This window comes from Choloepus didactylus, chromosome 4 (genome assembly GCF_015220235.1).
Source record: "Choloepus didactylus isolate mChoDid1 chromosome 4, mChoDid1.pri, whole genome shotgun sequence".
Classification (NCBI taxonomy): Eukaryota; Metazoa; Chordata; class Mammalia; order Pilosa; family Megalonychidae; genus Choloepus; species Choloepus didactylus.
Window position 1 is genome coordinate 137420499 of NC_051310.1, and position 18916 is coordinate 137439414.

At 37.5% G+C, this 18916-nt stretch overlaps 1 protein-coding gene across 1 annotated transcript; it reads right to left on the minus strand.

The window, feature by feature from the left end:
- Positions 1–158: 158 nt before the first annotated feature.
- On the minus strand, positions 159–18895 carry PDIA3 (protein disulfide isomerase family A member 3). Its single transcript, XM_037834119.1, has 13 exons — positions 18605–18895; positions 11938–12016; positions 10921–11038; positions 9160–9267; positions 7913–8042; positions 5253–5369; positions 4773–4898; positions 3984–4166; positions 3136–3244; positions 1998–2126; positions 1493–1572; positions 743–800; positions 159–513 (listed from the first exon to the last, which is right to left on the minus strand). Exons 1-13 carry the CDS (start codon positions 18769–18771, stop codon positions 400–402), a joined length of 1518 nt encoding a protein of 505 aa, XP_037690047.1. The 5' UTR covers positions 18772–18895; the 3' UTR covers positions 159–399.
- Positions 18896–18916: the final 21 nt, after the last annotated feature.

Genomic DNA, 18916 nt, shown 5'->3' on the forward strand with positions numbered 1-18916 from the left:
TTCCATCACTGCAGAAAGTTCTATGGGACAGTGCTGGTCTAGAGAACCTTTGGTTCTCCATCCCATGGAAAAAAGACAGTTTTAAAGGGGGTTCATTTATTGTCACTGCTCCAAATGTACAAAAAAATTAGAAAATAACCCCCAACTCAATTCCCCCCAACCCCACAACAATCCCCCCCAACACAAATTTCTTCCCCAAACCACAAACAGGTCCTGATGTTTCCATAAACAGTGCAGCTAAGAAACAGTTTAGAGAAAATTTAACAGGATTCAGATTATATCCATTCTGTCCTCTCAGCACTGAGAGGTGGAAATCCCATGTGAGTTCCAGTCCTCCTGAATGTTTTTGCCATCTCTGGTGGAAAAGTTCTTTTATAAGTGAAATGTTTGGCTGCTGCTTTAGAGATCCTCCTGTGCCTTCTTCTTCTTCTTGGGTTTTTCTTCTTGAATTATAGGGGGGTTTGTAGCCTCTCGCCGGAGGTAGCTAATAAAATCACTTAATTCACGGCCACCCTGAAAATAGAAAGATTACTCTGAAAATTTAACTTTTTATAGAATCCTGGAGTTCTATCTCCTTCAATAAGACTTTTGAGTTTGTAAAAGCACATTAGCTGCCACTTATATTATGACTATTTAGAGTTGCGCTTCCAGTTAAATAAGCTCAATTAAAGAATTGGATTGGTACAAATGTATATATATGTGTGTGTGTTTAATTTGTAGGGAGATGGGACAATGAACTTACTTCATATTTCTTTGGATTTAGCTTCTGGTTGGCTGGAGAGAAGTAGATAGTAGGAAAACTGGGAAAAGAAAAAAAGTTTTGGATTTCAGAGTAATTCTGATATATACTTCCCCAATAACTACTTCTGGGAATAACTTCTTTTCATAATTTCTAAACTGATCAGATACTGTCTCCATCAATGGCTAAGTAAGATCGTATCAAAACTCAGGAATGTGAGAGCTCACAAAATCTGTGGCAGTCATGTGTGCCCACACTGCAGAACTCTAAGCCAAGAAGGTATCAGTGGTTCTGTCTTCAAATGGAATATGAGGAACCCCAAAACCATGTCCAGTAAAGAAATGGTTGCCAGGTAGTTTACAAGCTTATATATATATATTTTAATACTGTTTTATTGAGGTATATTCATATACCCTACTATCAGCCACAGTGTACAATTACACAGTACCATAGTTGTACATTTATCACCAGAATCATTTTTTGAACATTTTCCTTATTCCAAAAGAAATAAAAATAAAAGTAAAAAAAAAAAAACAAACAAAAAAAAACATAAAAACATTCCACCACCACCCCATCCTACCCTATTTTTCCTTTAGTTTTTGTCCCCATTTTTCTACTCATCTGTCCATACACTGGATAAAGGGAGTGTGAGCCACCACATTCACAATCACACAGTCACACCATGTAAACTTATATATATATATATATTTTTATCAATTGCCTAGAGACTCCAGTTTTTGTTAATTTACTTACCCTCTGACTTCATATGGTAAAGGCACATCATTGGCTGTGGCATCCATCTTGGCTATGACAATATTTGGATCTTTGCTGAGCTGTTAATAAAAATATTAGATCTTTAAATTTTAAGTTTCCCGTAACTGAGGGACACAGTCAAATTAAGGAATAAAACAATTTCTTGGCTCCTACATATTAAAACTGTCTATATAAACAACTTCAAATTTACCTGGCCTGGTAATTAACACCAGTGAACTGTATACTGAAAGTGGTTAAAATTTATGTTTTATATATGTTGTATATGTTACCACAATAAAAATTTTAAAAAAATTTACTTGGCCTGAATAGGAAATAATAAAGGCTAAACTGAGTGTTTTAAGATGAAGAAACATTAATAGATTCATATAAGCCATTAACAAAATTCAGAAGCAACTGATACTTTTAAAAACTAAACATAAGGCACATCTAAATCCAGATTGACTTCCAGCTCAAATTTTATCTTCAAAATAGGGTTCACACTTACCTTCTCTCCCAGTTCTTTATACTTGGGCTCCAGATTCTTACAGTGACCACACCAAGGGGCATAAAATTCAATCAGCACATCTTTATTTTCATTGTTCACTATTTCATCAAAATTCTCTGCTACTACTACCTAGAAAAAGATGGATGATCCTCTAGTTTGTATGGGAAATTGAAGGAAAAATTCACAAGCTATATTTAACTCTGAACTCCTTCTCAAATTTGATGTGTCACTGCTAAAATTAAGCCATGGAAACTCAATCAGATTTACACACTATATTAAAGATACTGGCATTCCCCAGAAACCAATTCATTCCCATGTCTGTCACCTGTCACACGATGTTTAGGACGTCACAAGAAATATAAATCTACTCAATCCTTCCTTAAAATAATCTCATAGCAACAATCTTAAAACAATTTTTAATGGTTAGACATTACGCTGAAGGGATGCGCAGTTATTGTGAAGAGTCCCATAGGAACCATGTGAAGGGACTTCAATCACATCAATAAAGAACTTTATTATACTTGGAAAGAAAAAGAAGAGGCTTTGGATTGACAAATAGAAAGGAACTGGCTACAGTTCACATTATCTGTGTCAAGTACAGAAAATGATCAAAGGTGTTATACTGGACTTCCATCGTAAGACGGGGTCTATGTATGCTCACTTCCCCATCAATGTTGTTATTCAAGAGGGTGGGTCTCTTGTTGAAATCCAAAATTTCTTGGGTGAAAAATATATCTGCAGGGTTCAGATGAGGCCAGAAGTTGCTTCTTTAGCATCTCAATCTCAGAAAGACTGATTAATTCTTGAAGGAAATGACATTGAACTTGAATCAAAGCAGCTGAATTTGATACATCAAGCCACAACAGTTAAAAACAAGGATATCTGAAAAATTTTGGATAGTATCTATGTCTCTGAAAAAGGAATAGATCAGCAGACTGATAAATAAGATGTAAGAGTTGTCCAGCTATAGAAACAGTAAGATGCCAGACCTATTTGTGATACTTTAAAGATGCAATAAAATTCATCTGTTGAAAATAAAAAAGATAGCTAACAACAATGCTTAGACCCAGCACTGTTTTTGGAATAAAGAAATGAGAGGCAGCTGCTTATTGGCTTGGCAAGGCTACGAGCATCTCACCTTCACAGGTCCATCATTGCTCTCTGGGATAGGCTCAGACTTCAGGTATCTCTTCAGGTTGCCATCAAAGTAATCTTGTAAGAACCTCTCAAGAGCTTTACCATCACGCCTGCAGTTGGAAAGACAAGGGTCAGGTTTGCTAATTTACTACCCCCATGAAAAGGATTAAAAGCAATTTCTTAGAGAAGAGTTTCTATGTATATTAGCTTTGATTTCAAGGTTGGCAGGAAATCAGAAACTAAAAACAGGGCCCTTAGCAAAACCTACTGACTGAACAAGAAACCAACAATCTCTTCATTTTGCAAAAGAACCAGGTCTTATTGTGTTGTTCTGGAGAATAGTGCCTACTTACACTATCTTGTTTTCCTCTATGGCTCACAAGGAAGATTTTCTCTTCTGCCTTGATCTCTCAAAATCGAGGCAAAATCTATGTCTATCATAAGATCTTTCCAATTTCCTGAGTTTTCTTTAGGTCAAAGTCCCCACATTGTGGTTTTCCAAGAAGAAAAAGATTTTCTTTAGAGATGGGAGGAGATTGGGGTTGTCTGAAATTACAATCTCAAAGAGGTTGTCCAATTTTCACTGCTACTCTAATGGTGTGGTAGAAACAATGTAAGAATTCCAAGCTGCCAACCTTTTGTTAGTTTTCAGAATTCTTTAAGATCATGACCCTTACGGTACCTAAAATTAAATCAATTACTTGAGAAAAATAAAAACCATAGGTCTTGATTGGAAAACCTATTTTCAAATTCTAATGTTCCCCACTTATGAATCCTCAGTAGTGTAAAAGGCTTTAATAATTTCCTTGCAGAATCAAAATCCCAAACCCAAGCTAACTTGCAACTCACGAGAATTCCTCCTGCATGACAAACTTCTCTCCTTTAGCAGTTCTGATGGCAACAACAGGAATCTCTCCAGTAGTGCTCTCCAAGCCAAAATCGGAAAGTTCATGGCTAAAGGTTTTGCGGCTAGCTACAGCAAAGTTGAGTTTATGTCCGGCATCCAGAAATTTCTTTGCCACCATCATCACTCTGTGGGAAGTTAAGAGATATTTGTGCCAAGACTACACCAGGGTGGTAAAGCGACTTAAAATTCCATTGTTTATCCATTCTTTCGTTGACAGATGCTTGAGTTGATTCCATCTTTCGTCTATTGTGAACAATGCTGCTATGAACATTGGTGTACTATTTTCATTTTCTTTGGGCATATACCTAGGAGTGGTAAAGCACTTTTGAATCCAAGGAGCAAAAGTCTAAGACTAAGTTCTACAATCTGTACAGCCTTCTGGAATCAGTCTAAACTTGTTTTCTTGTGAATTCATACAGGATTATGGTGTACTCCAATGTTTTCTGAACTTCATTGCCAATTAAATGGTTCATTCCCACTGAATCTTACTGAGTTAAATACATTGCGAGTCTCAGTGGGAAGTAAGCAGTGTTTTAAGGACATTTTACATTACATTTACACCTTTCACTGGGAAGTTAAGAGTAAGCCTGTGTCACAAGGCAAAAGAACACCTACGGTAGATATGCCCAATAGATTTTGGAAATAGTATATGTTATTTGTCTTTACGACTTCCACAATGTTCCCATTTCTATCTGCTCTCACATCACACATGGTTAGAAGGGACTGTTTACCTGTTTCTCCAGTAGTTGGAACCTTTAGTATTCTTTTCGTAGTCCACATCATAGTAAGCCACAAGTAAGTCCTTGCCCTGTATCACATCTTTATTATCTTCTGTCATGTGAGGGCAGATACCAAAACTAAAATGAAATAATCCATTATCAAGTTTGGCAGGTTTATAGCTACATGATGGAATTATGATAAAGTAACTGATAACACTTACAAAGGAAAAAAAAATTCAACATTTAGGATAAGTACTGAACAATATACCTTACAGGACCACAATAGGAGATCTAGGGCCTGCACACCACTGCTTTAATATAAACTTAAACTATTATTGTTAAAATCCCTTAAATGAGGCTACAAGGTTCTACTTAATAACTGAAGTAAATAAACTACATTGGAATAAGAAAACATGGCTCTGCTTAGTAATTGAGGTAAACAAATTAAAATGAACCCAAGAAATCCCAAACAAGGTATAAAGAGGTACTCACATATTTTCCTGGATAAATTTTTTAATCTTGCCACTGGTCATTTTATGTTCTGTGTATGCCACTATCTGGTCCTCAAACTTGTTACTTAGATGTGAAGGACGAAACAAGCTGATTCCCCTTTAAAGAAAAGTCTTAGTCAGTAAGCAGATAGCAGAACTGATCTCCATCTTTATTTAAAGCTCAGAAACGATCTATCTTTTCCTGCTGCTTTTAATTATCACCACTTAAACACATAAGGATTCTTTTCTGGGACCACAGTCTTAGAAACATGATCTTCTCTTAACACTTATTTGCTAACTTCAATCTTGAGTGCAATAATTGGGTATGAGGGTTTAATAAGCTGTGGGTTGGGTTAAAAGAGACCCTGGTTCTAATCCTAGATTCACAACTAATTTCAAAGACTTTGGGCCAGATATTAATTTAATCCTTGTATACTTCAGTTTTTTCATCAGCACAAAGGACAGATAATTAATTTCCAAAATCTTAAAAAACTATAATAATCTTTTTAAGGACAGAACTTACCCCAAAGCCTAATATGTACAATAAAATAAAAGCAGGGCTTTTTCTTATTGAAAGGTACCTTGCCCTTCTCCTTTCCTTGAAACAATCACGTGTCCCACACAGTAAGAAAATTACTGTATTAGAAAAAACATCTTTAAGGTTCCTTCCAGCTATAAATTGTAGTTTGGTTGACAATTATAGATGATATTCAGCTTGAGTTCATTAGAAATTCCTTTATTGTAGATTTCTCTATTCCAATAAATGAATTTTGCTTTTGCTGGTACTACTTTGCCTGTCATCAAAGCCAAGATTTCCCTCAATCCATTTGACCACTTGAAGCAAATTCCTTCTGTCTTTAATTTCTAGCCTTTTGTTCAGCTAAAAGTACACCTCAGGTTTGGTTCTGATCACAGGTTTATATATAGTAACAGACTTCCCAGAAAATATCTCTATTCTAACTACCAAAATCTTGTCTCTAGCTTCCCCCTTATTCATCTGCCTCCCACATTTACATCCACATACAATTTCATCACTTGCTTTTTTGGCTAGACTTTAGCATCCTTAAGTCCCTACTCTTTCAATATTAACCATTAACTTTATGTCAATTAAATCAGGCGTTTTTGTAGAACACAGAGTAACTATATAGTAAAAGAAACTTAACACAAACATGCTGGGCAAGCAAGAGTGTGAACATGGCTAAAAATCTACTGATTTTTTAAACACAGTTACCAATCTCAGAGCAAGTATTTCTCAAAAATAGGAATGCAGTTCCAAATGTGATCTTTAACAGTGATGTTGCCCTGGTATACAAATAGAAGTCCTTCACGTAAGGTCTTCTGAATAATACTTTTTATCAAAGACAGATCACTTTATATGGCAAACATTAAGAGGCAACTACAATTAACAAGTCTAAATGGGCTGGTAGGTGGTATACTTGCTAATAAGCCACAAATGGCTTTACATTCATGTGAGGCATTTACAGACCTAGTATCTCCCAATCTAAGGAACAATAGAGCCTAGTAGTCAAGCCTACCAACTCTGCAGCCAGACTTTCCCTGGCACGCTTTTCCTTTTCCTTTATATGCTCACCCTGAATGACATCATCTAGCTCCATGGTTTTAACAATCATTTATAAACCTTTATATTTAGTCCAGAACATTTCCTGAACTCTAGTCTTAATTATCCAACTGTCCACACACAACCCCCTCCCAGATGTCTCACAAACTTCTCAAATTCACCGTGTCCAAATGAACTCATCATCATTTCCCCAAAAATGAAGTTTCTCTTCATTCATTTCCCAACTTGATGATGACTGCCATTGAGCCGGTCATCCAAGACTTTAAAAACCTAGACTTGCCCTACATCTTCCCTTTTTCACACAAAAGGACCACATCCTGTTGTTTATACTTTTTTATACTCACCTCTCTCCACTGCCACCAATACTGCCTTAATTCAGACTCTCCTGACTGCCTCCCCTCCTCCTCTCAAACCACCACCTATGAGTACCAATTATTTTTCTTCTGAAACAAAAATTAGTCACATTACTGCCCAGCTCAAAGTCTTTAAATGACTCAAGTGTCTAAAAAATGAAATCTAAACTCTTTTGTATAGCACTTAAGGTCTTCTGTAATTCGATCTCTGCTTACCTCTCCAACCACACCTTTCACTATGACCTCCCTTTACAAACTCCAACAACACTATGGGTCCCAACATGCCTAGGCTCTTTCACATCTCTGGTCTTTCCCTCCTGCTGCTCTATCTGTAATAATTTTTATCTCAACTGCCATCCCTTGCCTGGAAAAAAATACTCACCTCAAAAGTCACCTCCTCTATGAAGCTGATTCTGATATCACTTCCCACCCCAGAAAAAAAGAAAAAAATCATCACTCCCTCCTTTGTACTCCCAACACACCCTATATATATTTCTATCATAATACCTACAGCATTTACTCACACTTACATTTTTACATATATTCATACATACATTATCTTCCTCTACTAGATACTCTTTAAAGGCAATGGTAGTTTCTAGCACTTAGCTTAATGCCTGTCATATGCTCAATAAATCTTCTGGAAAAACTAAACATAAAAACCACCAGTCCACACAACAAAAGCACTTGGTACAGGGATTTAAGAGTATATTCAACTCAGTCACTTACTCTCCATTATCATTATACTTGTTTATCAGAGATTCCACATTGGTGTGTGCAAATCGGTAGTTATCCCTCATGTTGCTGGCTGCTTTTAGGAACTCAGAGTGAGCTTCGCTGAATAAATCCTTGAAAAATCCTAAACAGAAAATGCCAAACATAAGGAAGAAGCAGTAAGTACTGAGACATATTCAAAACTTGACAATTCTTCTGTTTTTCACAATGCCTTCATTGTGTCATGCACAGGCACAGGAAGACAGCTAGGAAGACTGGGTCTCCTTGACATGACTACCTAAGATCTTTGACAAAATATTTAGGATGAGAATTCTTCCTCTACTCACAAATATCTAAGGGCCAAAGGGAAAGGATTTGTCAGAGTTCAAGTCCTAGTTCTACTTTTCCAAAATTTAATAAATTTGGGTAAACTGCGTAAATTCCTAAGAGTTTCAGGGACTTTTTCAGGGTTTGAAGAGGATTAAATAAGAAGATATGACGAAATGCATTATAAACTATAAAGCATTTTACCCTATTTTTTTTCCATGTCTTATTTGTCTTTACAATCTCACAGTGCAGAAATAGGACTAAAACCTAAGTGTTTAAGAAATGCCTGCTTACGGCTAATGTTTTGTAAAACATACAGAATCGGGAGAATCCAGATGATAAGAAGTGGTTTTTAGTCAAATTTAAATGATAAATCTTGTACTGTCAGACAGTCAGTTTTATTATAACAATTTTCCAGGAAGAAATTAGAAGTATGAACATGGCTTATACAATGTATATATTTAATTTTTAGGCAAACGTATCACACTAAAAACAAAGCAAAAGAAAAACCACCAGGATGTAGAATGTGTTTGATTGGCTCAATTTTACTTTAAGAATAAAATGAGATACTGCAATACCTGAGAGAAAGCAATGATTGCTGTAAAAATGTAACGTGAATCCTAGTAATATGATCTTAAATTTTTCACTTTTATCCTCTGATCTTAAAACCCTACTTTCACTCATAACTACCCTAGTATGCATTAAATCTCACAAAGTTGAAATGATAGAAAACTCTGAAGATAGTTCTATTCTAATCCTTTAATTGAAATTAAGCTCAAATAAAACACCAATTTTTTTCCATATTATCCTAATGCTGTGAATTATCTTTTTAATTGACCCAAGGTGTCCTAAGCTTTTCTTTGTTTTCCCAGCCACAGAGGGTTTCCGAAGCTGAATTAATGAGTTTGTGGCCCTATCAAATATTTGCTACTTACCCACCACAGAGGAGTCTCTTTCATTAATGAACTTCTCAAATTCTTCCTCAGTCCTGAGAGGAACTGAAGCTGGTCCAGCCTGCTTCTTCAAGTGGCTGACAATTCCATCTTGGAAAACAAGATGAAAGTTTATAGCAATACAATTTATTTTTAATTTTTTTTTGAGAAAAGTAACTATTCATGATTCAAAATTCAAAAGGGTATACAATGAAATCTTCTTCCCACCTTGTCCCTAGTCATCAGTCTCCTTCCCACAGGATAAGATATCAATTTTTTGTATAGTTTTCCAGACATTTTATGCATAAACAAGCAATTATGCTTATTATTTGTCCTTCTTTAATCTTAAATGGCAGCATACAAAGACACTGTTTTGTGTTTTGTTTTTATCCTTAAACTTGGGAGATAATTTTATAGCAAATACATATAAGGAGCTACCTCAATGTTTTTTAAAGTGACCTAATGTTTCATTGTACGGATGTACCATAATTTTTTAACCAGCTCCTATTGATGGTCATTTGTTTCCAATCTCTTGCTGTTACAAATGATTCTGCAATAAAGAATTTTATATTAACGTCATTTTGCACATGAAAAAGTATATCTTTAATCTAAATTCCTAGAAGTGATTTCACTAGGTCAAAAAGGTATGTACACTTATAACTGTTAAAACTATCTTTCAAAGAAATTATACCTACTTAACCTTACAGCAAAGTATTTAGTGTTTAAAACAGTACAAATTAAATGCCTTTGTGCGTGTTATTCTCTCTGTCTAGAACAAACACACTTTTTCTAGCTATCCACCTGGCTCCCTCCTTCACCTCCTTCAGGTCTTTACTCAGATGCCACTTTCTCAATCAGGCCTTCCCTGGCCTTTCCACTGTAAACTGAAAACTATTCAACATCTGACATACTCCCTACCTCCTTTCCCTCTGTAGAACTTTTCACCATCTAATATATTCGATACTTAAAAAGCTTTTTATCTCTTAAGCCCAGTTGACAAACCATTATTCCACCTTCTTCTGGGATCCACTGAAACCACTCAGAGGCTCAAAATGCTCACAGGCCAGAGGCAGTGCTATACCTCCATATGATACTGCTTAACTCTTTCAACATGATTGGGCCTATCTTGCATTTCTAAGATAGTTTCTTCTTTCTCCATTTATGGGTGGACTTTGTTTTTCTTTTTAATGTTTTCTTCAACTCTTCCCAGAAAAGTTCTAATAATAGATTAGTTAAAATTAGATAAGAATTATTTAGTCTTCAAGGTAATTGTTATTACTTATCACAATATAAATTACAAAGAATTTTAACTCAGGGCTATGATGAAGTGTTTCTTCTCTCCGAGTTATCTAAAATTCTCTGGAAGATGTAATGGGAGTGCTGAGTAACCAACCAACTTAAGCAGGAAGACAAACAGCATAGTTCTTAGAAGAGTAAATGAACAAAATAATCACTCTGAATAAAAACTTTTTGAATATGCAGGCAAAGATCTGATATAGTTAGATGCTGAGAAATATCTGGCACAGTGTATGTACTCAATATTTGTTAAATGAAAAAGGCCTAGCTGACCATATAATTAAAGTCAATATTTTCTATTACCTACATATTCTGTTCAGAGAAATCATTTGTAAGCTACCGAACTGACATTTTAGATGGGAAATTTTTAAAACTGAAAGAATGTTGCCTAGAAAAATGTCCTATATTGCTGTTAGAAAGAATGAGGTACTCAAATCCTGTTTCTAGAATGCAATCCAGGATCCTTACCTGCGGTCCTAGGCCCATCATAAGCACCTGCTTCTTCACCATCTCTAAATATCTTCAGAGTTGGATATCCACTGACCCCATACTTATTACAGGTGTTTGTGTTGGCAGTACAATCAACCTAAAGATTAAAACATGTGAACCATTTTTGTTTTACAGATGCCTGCTGCAAGGTCATCCTGTATTCCCAAAATATTAGGATTGGTCAAATCATAAGAGGATAGAGCAATCCCTGGGAAACATGCCACAGAAGACTAATCTTAAATGTGATCTGGTGCTGACCCAGCTCCATCAGGACTACCTGAGGAATTCTTTAAAATCCTTACATAAAATGCACAAATGACTGCTTATATTCTGCCCTTGAAGTCTATTGTCTGAAGCAGTGGTCTCAATTTTCTTTTCTGCCTCAGTATTTGTGAGGGACAAATCATTTAAATTAATAACAGGAGCTTACTTTGATTAATGACTATTAAGAAGGGGATGCATGGACGAGTGCATCCTTAGGTGGCTGGGGAATAATTTGAATTGACAAATCATCTAGAATTATTAGCAAAGGTACCAGTACCTGTATATACAACCTGAGCTAGTTTGAATCTGGGCCAAATAACAGCATAACACATCTAGTGAAACCCATCAGGAAGAAGGAAAACAATATCCATCTATTTAGCCATTTATTATGAATCAGACAGTTCTACAGGTGCTTTGCATATACTATCTCATTCAATCTTCATAAGATTGAGATATGATCCTGATGTTACAGATGGGTAAACTGAAGTCCAGAAAAGGAATTTGTCTATAGTCACACACAGGGCAGGAATTAAATCATGACTTTCTTAAGCCAATAATTCCCTTAGTTTCACTACCTTTAATCTTTTGAAACCATAAATAATACAACAATTGTGTATTTGCCCAGTAACTAGTGTTCTCTCTTCTACCACAGAATAGAGAAATGAACATTAATTTTATAAGCTACTGTTTAAAATACACATGTCCTTTAATGAAGAATCCACCTGTACTCACCTTTGCTAATGGTACTATTCCTTTTAACCTGGTGGCTGCAGCTTCATATTCAGGGGCAAGCCTCTTGCAGTGTCCACACCTACATATAAAATTTGAGAAGCCAAATTTTCAGTATAATTCTACAGAGCTAATAGCTCTGCTTCTCTAAGAAGAATCTTCAACTATTCTACTACTTTTAAGGTAGTAGCTACTTCCAGAAGCAAAAACATCACCCGAATAATATCCATTACTGCTAAGGTAAACCAGAGACTCAAAGGTAAAGAGCTCCTATCTCTAGCCTGAGGTTGACTCTATAGGACTGGCTCAGTCCAGAATTAGAAATCCATTTTCTCAATTGGGTCCTGAAACTACAGATAGAAGTATGCCCCATATTCAAAAGGATTCAACAAATTGAGAATTCGGAGATAGACCCCCAGATCTATAGTCAACTGATCTTTGATAAGGCCCCCAAAGCCACTGAACTGGGACATAACAGTCTTTTCAACAAATAGGGCTGGGAGATTTGGATATCCATATCCAAAAGAATGAAAGAGGACCCCTACCTCACACCCTACACAAAAATTAACTCAAAATGGGTTAAAGACCTCAACATAAGAGACTGTACCATAAAACTCCTAGAAGATAACATAGGAAAACATCTTCAAGACCTTGTATTAGGCAGTCACTTCCTAGACCTTACACCCAAAGCATAAGCAACAAAAGAAAAAATAGACAAATGGGAACTCCTCAAACTTAGAAGTTTCTGTACCTCAAAGGAATTTGTCAAAAAGGTGAAGAGGCAGCCAACTCAACGTGAAAAAATATCTGGAAACCATGTATCTGACCATGTATCTTTGCATATATAAAGAAATCCTACAACTCAACGACAATAGCCCAGACAGCCCAATTACAAAATGGGCAAAAGATATGAAAAGACAGTTCTCTGAAGAGGAAATACAAATGGCCAAAAAACACATGAAAAAATTTCAGCCTCACTAGCTATTAGGGAGATGCAAATTAAAACCACAATGAGATACCATCTCACACCAATTAGAATGGCTGCCATTAAACAAACAGGGAACTACAAATGCTGGAGAGGATGTGGAGAAATTGGAACTTTTATTCATTGTTGGTGGGGCTGTATAATGGTTCAGCCACTCTGGAAGACAGTCAGGCAGTTTCTTAGAAAACTAGATATAGAGTTACCCTTTGATCTAGCAATTGCACTTCTCGGTATATACCTGGAAGATCCGAAAGCAGCGACACGAACAGATATCTGCATGCCAATGTTCATAGCAGCAATATTCACAATTGCCAAGAGATGGAAACAACCCAAATGTCCTTCAACAGATCAGTGGATAAACAAAATGTGGTATATACACACAATGGAATACTACGTGGCAGTAATAAAGAACAACGTAATGAAGCATATGACAACATGGATGAACCTGGAAGACATAAAGCTGAGCTAAGTAAGCCAGGCACAAAAAGAGAAATATTATGTTACCACTAATGTGAACACTGAAAAATGTAAAATAAATGGCTTATAATGTAGAACGTAGGGGACCTAGTGATAGATAGCAAATAGTGAAGGGGGACGATAACCTAATAACAGATAAGTTATTGTGGGTAAATTTAACATTCTGGGAAGGCTCAGGAATGACTAAGGTTTGTTAATTTCTGGTAGGATGGTAGGAACAAGTTCACAGAAATGTAGTTATCTTAGGTTATCTGGTTTTCTTATTCCTTTGCTGGGTTATAGTCAGTATATTTTCTTGGGGTAGAGTAGGAGCATCTTGGAAGTAATGTAGTTATTTTAGGTCATTTGTTTTTTCTTATTCCTTTGTTTTGGTTTTGTTTGAAATGCCTTTTTTTTTACTGTCTTTTTTGAATTGTTTGATAAAATTAATTCTTAAAAAATGAAAAAAAATATGCAGAGCACCCTTGAGGAGCTGGGGGAAAATGCAGAGGTGTTGAGCTTCCTCACCTGGATGGTTGCTGATGTTCTCACACACATTGAGGACTGGCAGTTTGATGTGCCGAACCCTCCATCACGGTACTTACCCTTAAGAAGCCTGTTACTGCAAAGGAGAGGCTAGGCCTGCTTATAATTGTGCCTAAGAGTCTCCTCCTGAATTCCTCTTTGTTGCTCAGATGTGGCCCTCTCTCTCTAGCTAAGCCAACTTGGCAGGTGAAATCACTGCCCTCCCCCCTACATGGGATTTGACACCCAGAAGTGTAAATCTCCCTGACAATGCAGAATATGACTCCCAGGGAGGAATCTGGACCTGGCATCATGGGATGGAGAACATTTTCTTAACCAAAAGGGGGATGTGAAATGAAATGAAATCAAGTTTCAGTGGCTGAGAGATTTCAAATGAAGTTGAGAGATCACTCTGGTGGGCACTCTTACGCAAAATACAGATAACCCTTTTTAGGTTTTAATGAATTGGAATAACTAGTATCAAACTACAACCCAGTGGCCTTGAAGCTTGAAGACTATTGTATAACAACATAGCTTACAAGGGGTGACAATGTGACTGTGAAAGCCTTGTGGATCGCACTCCCTTTACCCAGTGTATGGATGGATGAGTAGAAAAATGGGGGCAAAAAAACTAAAGGAAAAATAGGGCGGGGGGGCGACAATTTGGGTGTTCTTTTTTTACTTTTTTTTTATTCTTATTTTCACTTTTTCTGGTACAACGAAAATGTTCAAAAAAATAGACCGAGGTGGTAAATGAACATACCACCTATGATGGTAATGTGAACAACTGATTGTATACTTTAGTTGGTTGTATGGTGTGTGAATAAATCTTAATTAAAAAAAAAAAAAAAAAGGGATTCAAGCCCATTTGACCCATGAATGAGACTAAAATGAAGCACAAGACAACAATAATCCTATTCCTGGTAGCACTCCCCAAATGAAGGTACACTTTAATTTAGGAAATGAGCACTGTGGTTTTCAAAACTATAGTGATGAAACCTTATAAGGTCCCCAAGTATGACATTACCTTTTTCAGAATCACCATCAAATACTTTCTCTCTGTTCTGGTGTGTGACCAGAGACCCAGTTTGAAGAGGTAGTGGAATGAGAGTCAAAAGGCACTCATTTAATATAAATAGGAACTCTGGCAGCAAGTTAGAGGTTTTTTTCTTCTCAACTGTGTTTCAACAAAATATATATTTAAGATGGCAAGCCTGATTTTTAGTTACACAGTACCCTTGGCCATGAGAACTGATGAATATAAAACATGTCAATTAGAACACTTTTCCCACAGGGCCATCAGAGACACCTGCTCCTCTGCCCCTAAAGTCATAAAAGTCCCACAGGGTGGGTGGGCAGGGTACTCCTTCTCAGTGAACAGCTAGCACCAGCTGTTAATCATCTCTTCAAAAGCCAACGGGTTGCAGAGGGATCACTTTGAGAAGATAAGGAGCTCTGGAACCTCCTCATGGACAGCAAAAATAGAAAGAATTAGGAAAACAGAAAGAAGGTAATGGGAAAGAAACTTAAGCTGATGTACTTCATAGCAAACAGTCTCAAATTTTAATTTATTAAGTGATGGACAAGTGCCTTGGAAACATTTTACCTGTGAAACCTGTGTAAAATAAAGAACTACAAGAACTTATATTCAAGGTCTTCAGAAGTCCTATTCAAAATAATTGTTAGAAAGCTTAAATGACAGAACAGTAATATAAAAATAGAACTCTAATGCTACCTGCTGCTTAGGGACACATACATATTTACTGGAAGTATAAAAGAAAGTACAAAATGGTAAATGGCAAATTCAGGATGGGGGAGTGCATAAATTGGGGAAAGGGCACACAAGGACTTCAACCATATTGGCTTTATTTAGTAGACTGGTGGCAAATAAATGGCACTCCTTATACTGCACTTTTTTTTTTTCCACATTTTACCACACCTGAAATCGGGATTTATCTTGCAATCATGTTATAGTTTTAATGGCAGCATATCTTTCTAAGAGACACATAAAATAATGGCTCATCTCACAATCAGTGGCATGTTAAAGGTGTCTGCAATATGGCATTATTCACTAAATGCTCTGTAGTCCTTTAACATCACATAAGGAATTAAAATTTAATGTACTTGGGCTGTAACCAAAATACACAAATTACAATTGACTTAATATAAGAAAATAATCAATTTATTTGAGAAATCCAGGTTTTGGGGAATACAGTGTTTTGCAAGAAAGGTCAGAAGAATTCATTCTCACTGGGTCAAAACCCTCCTTAAGCTGGTACTCATCCACCAGGAATGGAACTCAGATGGACTTTGAGGGAAGTAAGGGTTAGATCCATCAAGATTACACACTACTTCCACCCACAGGATAGTATTAAAACAATCCCATCTACCCTAAGGATTGCACATAGCAGTTAATAATGAATCCTAACATATATTCACTCAACAATCATTACTTCACCTCTGCCATGTGCCAAGTGCTCTTTTAGCTTTTGATTTAAAAAAATCAACAGAGTCCTTTCTCCTATAGGAGCAATGGCAGGGTGCTTATAGGAGTCTGGCAGGGCAACAGATAGTATAATTAGGTGCCAAAAAAGAAAAAGGAGCAACTAACGGGATAAATCTTAATGCTGAAAAGATCAATTGAAGGGGAGAATTCCAAGTAAAGGAATCAACATGTATGAAAACATTAAGGAATATTAATATTCATTTTACACTCCCCACATAGTCTTTTTCTAGACTGCAGGAACACTATCAAATATCATTATTTCACACCACTCTCTTAGAGGAAGGGCACAGATCTACAACATATGTTAAAGTGTTAAAACAAACTTAACATTGACCAATAAATCTCAAGAAATTATCAATAAATTTTAAGAAATTATCACAAACATTTAAATAGTACTATTTATTTTCAAAGAAATTAGAATACTCTCATTCTTATAATTATATAGATGATTAACTCCATACTGGAAATATTAGTCTACAAAGCCACACCTGCAAAGACATCTTTCACTTTCACTTGTAAAATGAAAGTGGGAAAAAAACCTAAAATAAGCAAGAAAATGATCTTGCTCAAAATAGGTGCCATTTTACTCTTAAGGTTTCTTCTGTGAGATTATACTCCTGATCTGTACAAAGGTACACAGCAGTCTAAAGACATTTCTGGCTGAAGATTTAATAAATAAAAATAGTTTACTGTGAAGAAATAAGGACATTGTCAACAGGAGATTTCTTAACTCCAAATTACGCATTCAGAAAACTTATCTTTCCTGCCGGCATGGAAGAGGACGATCTTAGCTTCTAAACCAGTTAAAAGCAGACACCACAGCAGGGATCCGCCCAGTCCTTGGGATAGCTTAATGCATGATGGGATATGTAGTTTTTAGGGGAAGCACATCAAACTATTTAAAGAAAGAATGCCTTCAATTGAAAAAAAAAATTGCTTTAAACTAATAGCCTACATTCACCAGCAATTCACTTCATGTAGTCAAAGACGCCCTACCCAGTTTTGACACAACTCCATAAAGCCATGTATTCTCATTTCAGGGACAGCCTCCCCTATCAAGTTAACAGCATGGTTATATAATTGGAAAGTTATTTCTAAGGGAGAATATGAGTTCTAGAGATGTATAAAGACCGCCTATGATATGTAAATGTAATCAGTACAGCCAGTTAGCCAGGTAAGTGCCTTGGAAACAAAATCTGTCACCAGCTGAAAACAAAATTTGTTGTCCTTAGCACATCCTTCTGATTCAAGTGATCTTTACCACAGGACTTCTAGTGTATCCCTCAACAAATCAGGGGAGCCGCGAAGAAGTGAAAACATGAGTTAGGAGAAGTGAAAGTTATACGCTCAACTTTAACTGATACTTTTGAATACAGTTAAGTTTTTAGTTAAAGTTCATTGTGTCAGAAAGGAAAAAAATTAAGCACTGTAATTGGCATGGACACACTGAACTACTCCAGGCTTTAAGATACTCGTTGTTTGTTGTGGTAATGAGTCTTTTTTGGCTTATTTCAGAAATCCTAATTAAAACTGACAATTAGGAAAGATTCTGAGGGACTTACTCTTGTTCACTTTTTCTTCTTGACAGCAGACTCCGTTGGTGCTGAGTAATAAATGATCAACTTAATGCAGAAAATGCACAGCATGTGATGGACACAATAACCTCTTGCCTCAGGGAAAGCATTTAAGACCATTCTGCAGCCACTGAGTGACCTTGGCTAGAAAACAGTGCCCTCGGGGCGTGGGGCAAGAAGAAAAGATATACCCTGGAGCTCCGGGAGATCTGCTCTCGGTGAATATTCGCTTCCAATACAAAACCTTGGCCTTGGGACGCCTCGTTTGTAGAACGGAGAACGTTAACACTGACTCAACCAGAAAATGTAAAGATACACATCGAAGGCGAAGGGGGGTGGGTTAAACCCTCCACAAATAGGAAGTGCCGCAAGAGCACAGGGGAAAGGATGTGGCCCTGCGTGCTAGCGGCCTCGGGGTTCTCCTCCGGTCTCGCACCGAGAGGGTCAGCACCGACTTCTCAGCTATGAGGCAGCTCTGGCTCACGGGGATGGGGAATTTGCCGGCCCAGCCGGGGCCGCTGGAATGGTGGAGGGCGCCTGCGCCGCCTAGGCCCAACCGTTCCCGCCCCTTCGCCCCCCGTCCAGCCCGGCCCTCTCTCCCCGGCCCCAGTATAGTGGCCTCACCAGGGGGCGAAAAACTCTACGAGCATGAGGCCCGCAGAGCCCGTGTCGCCGACGCGAGTCTCGAAGTCGTCGTCCGTGAGTTCCAGCACGTCGGAGGCAGCGGCGAGGCGGGCCGCGGCAAGAAGCAGCGCCACGGCCGGGTATAGGGCTAGGCGGCGGAGGCGCATGGCGGCGAGGTGAGGTGGGGGCGGCCAGGAGGGTCGGGGCTCGGCGGGGACTGCGGCAGTCGGGCCGGCGACCACGCACCTTCAGCCTGCGCTCGCGCGACTGGCCCAGGCGGATTCGCAGCCGAAGGTCCCAGCCCCCAAGCCC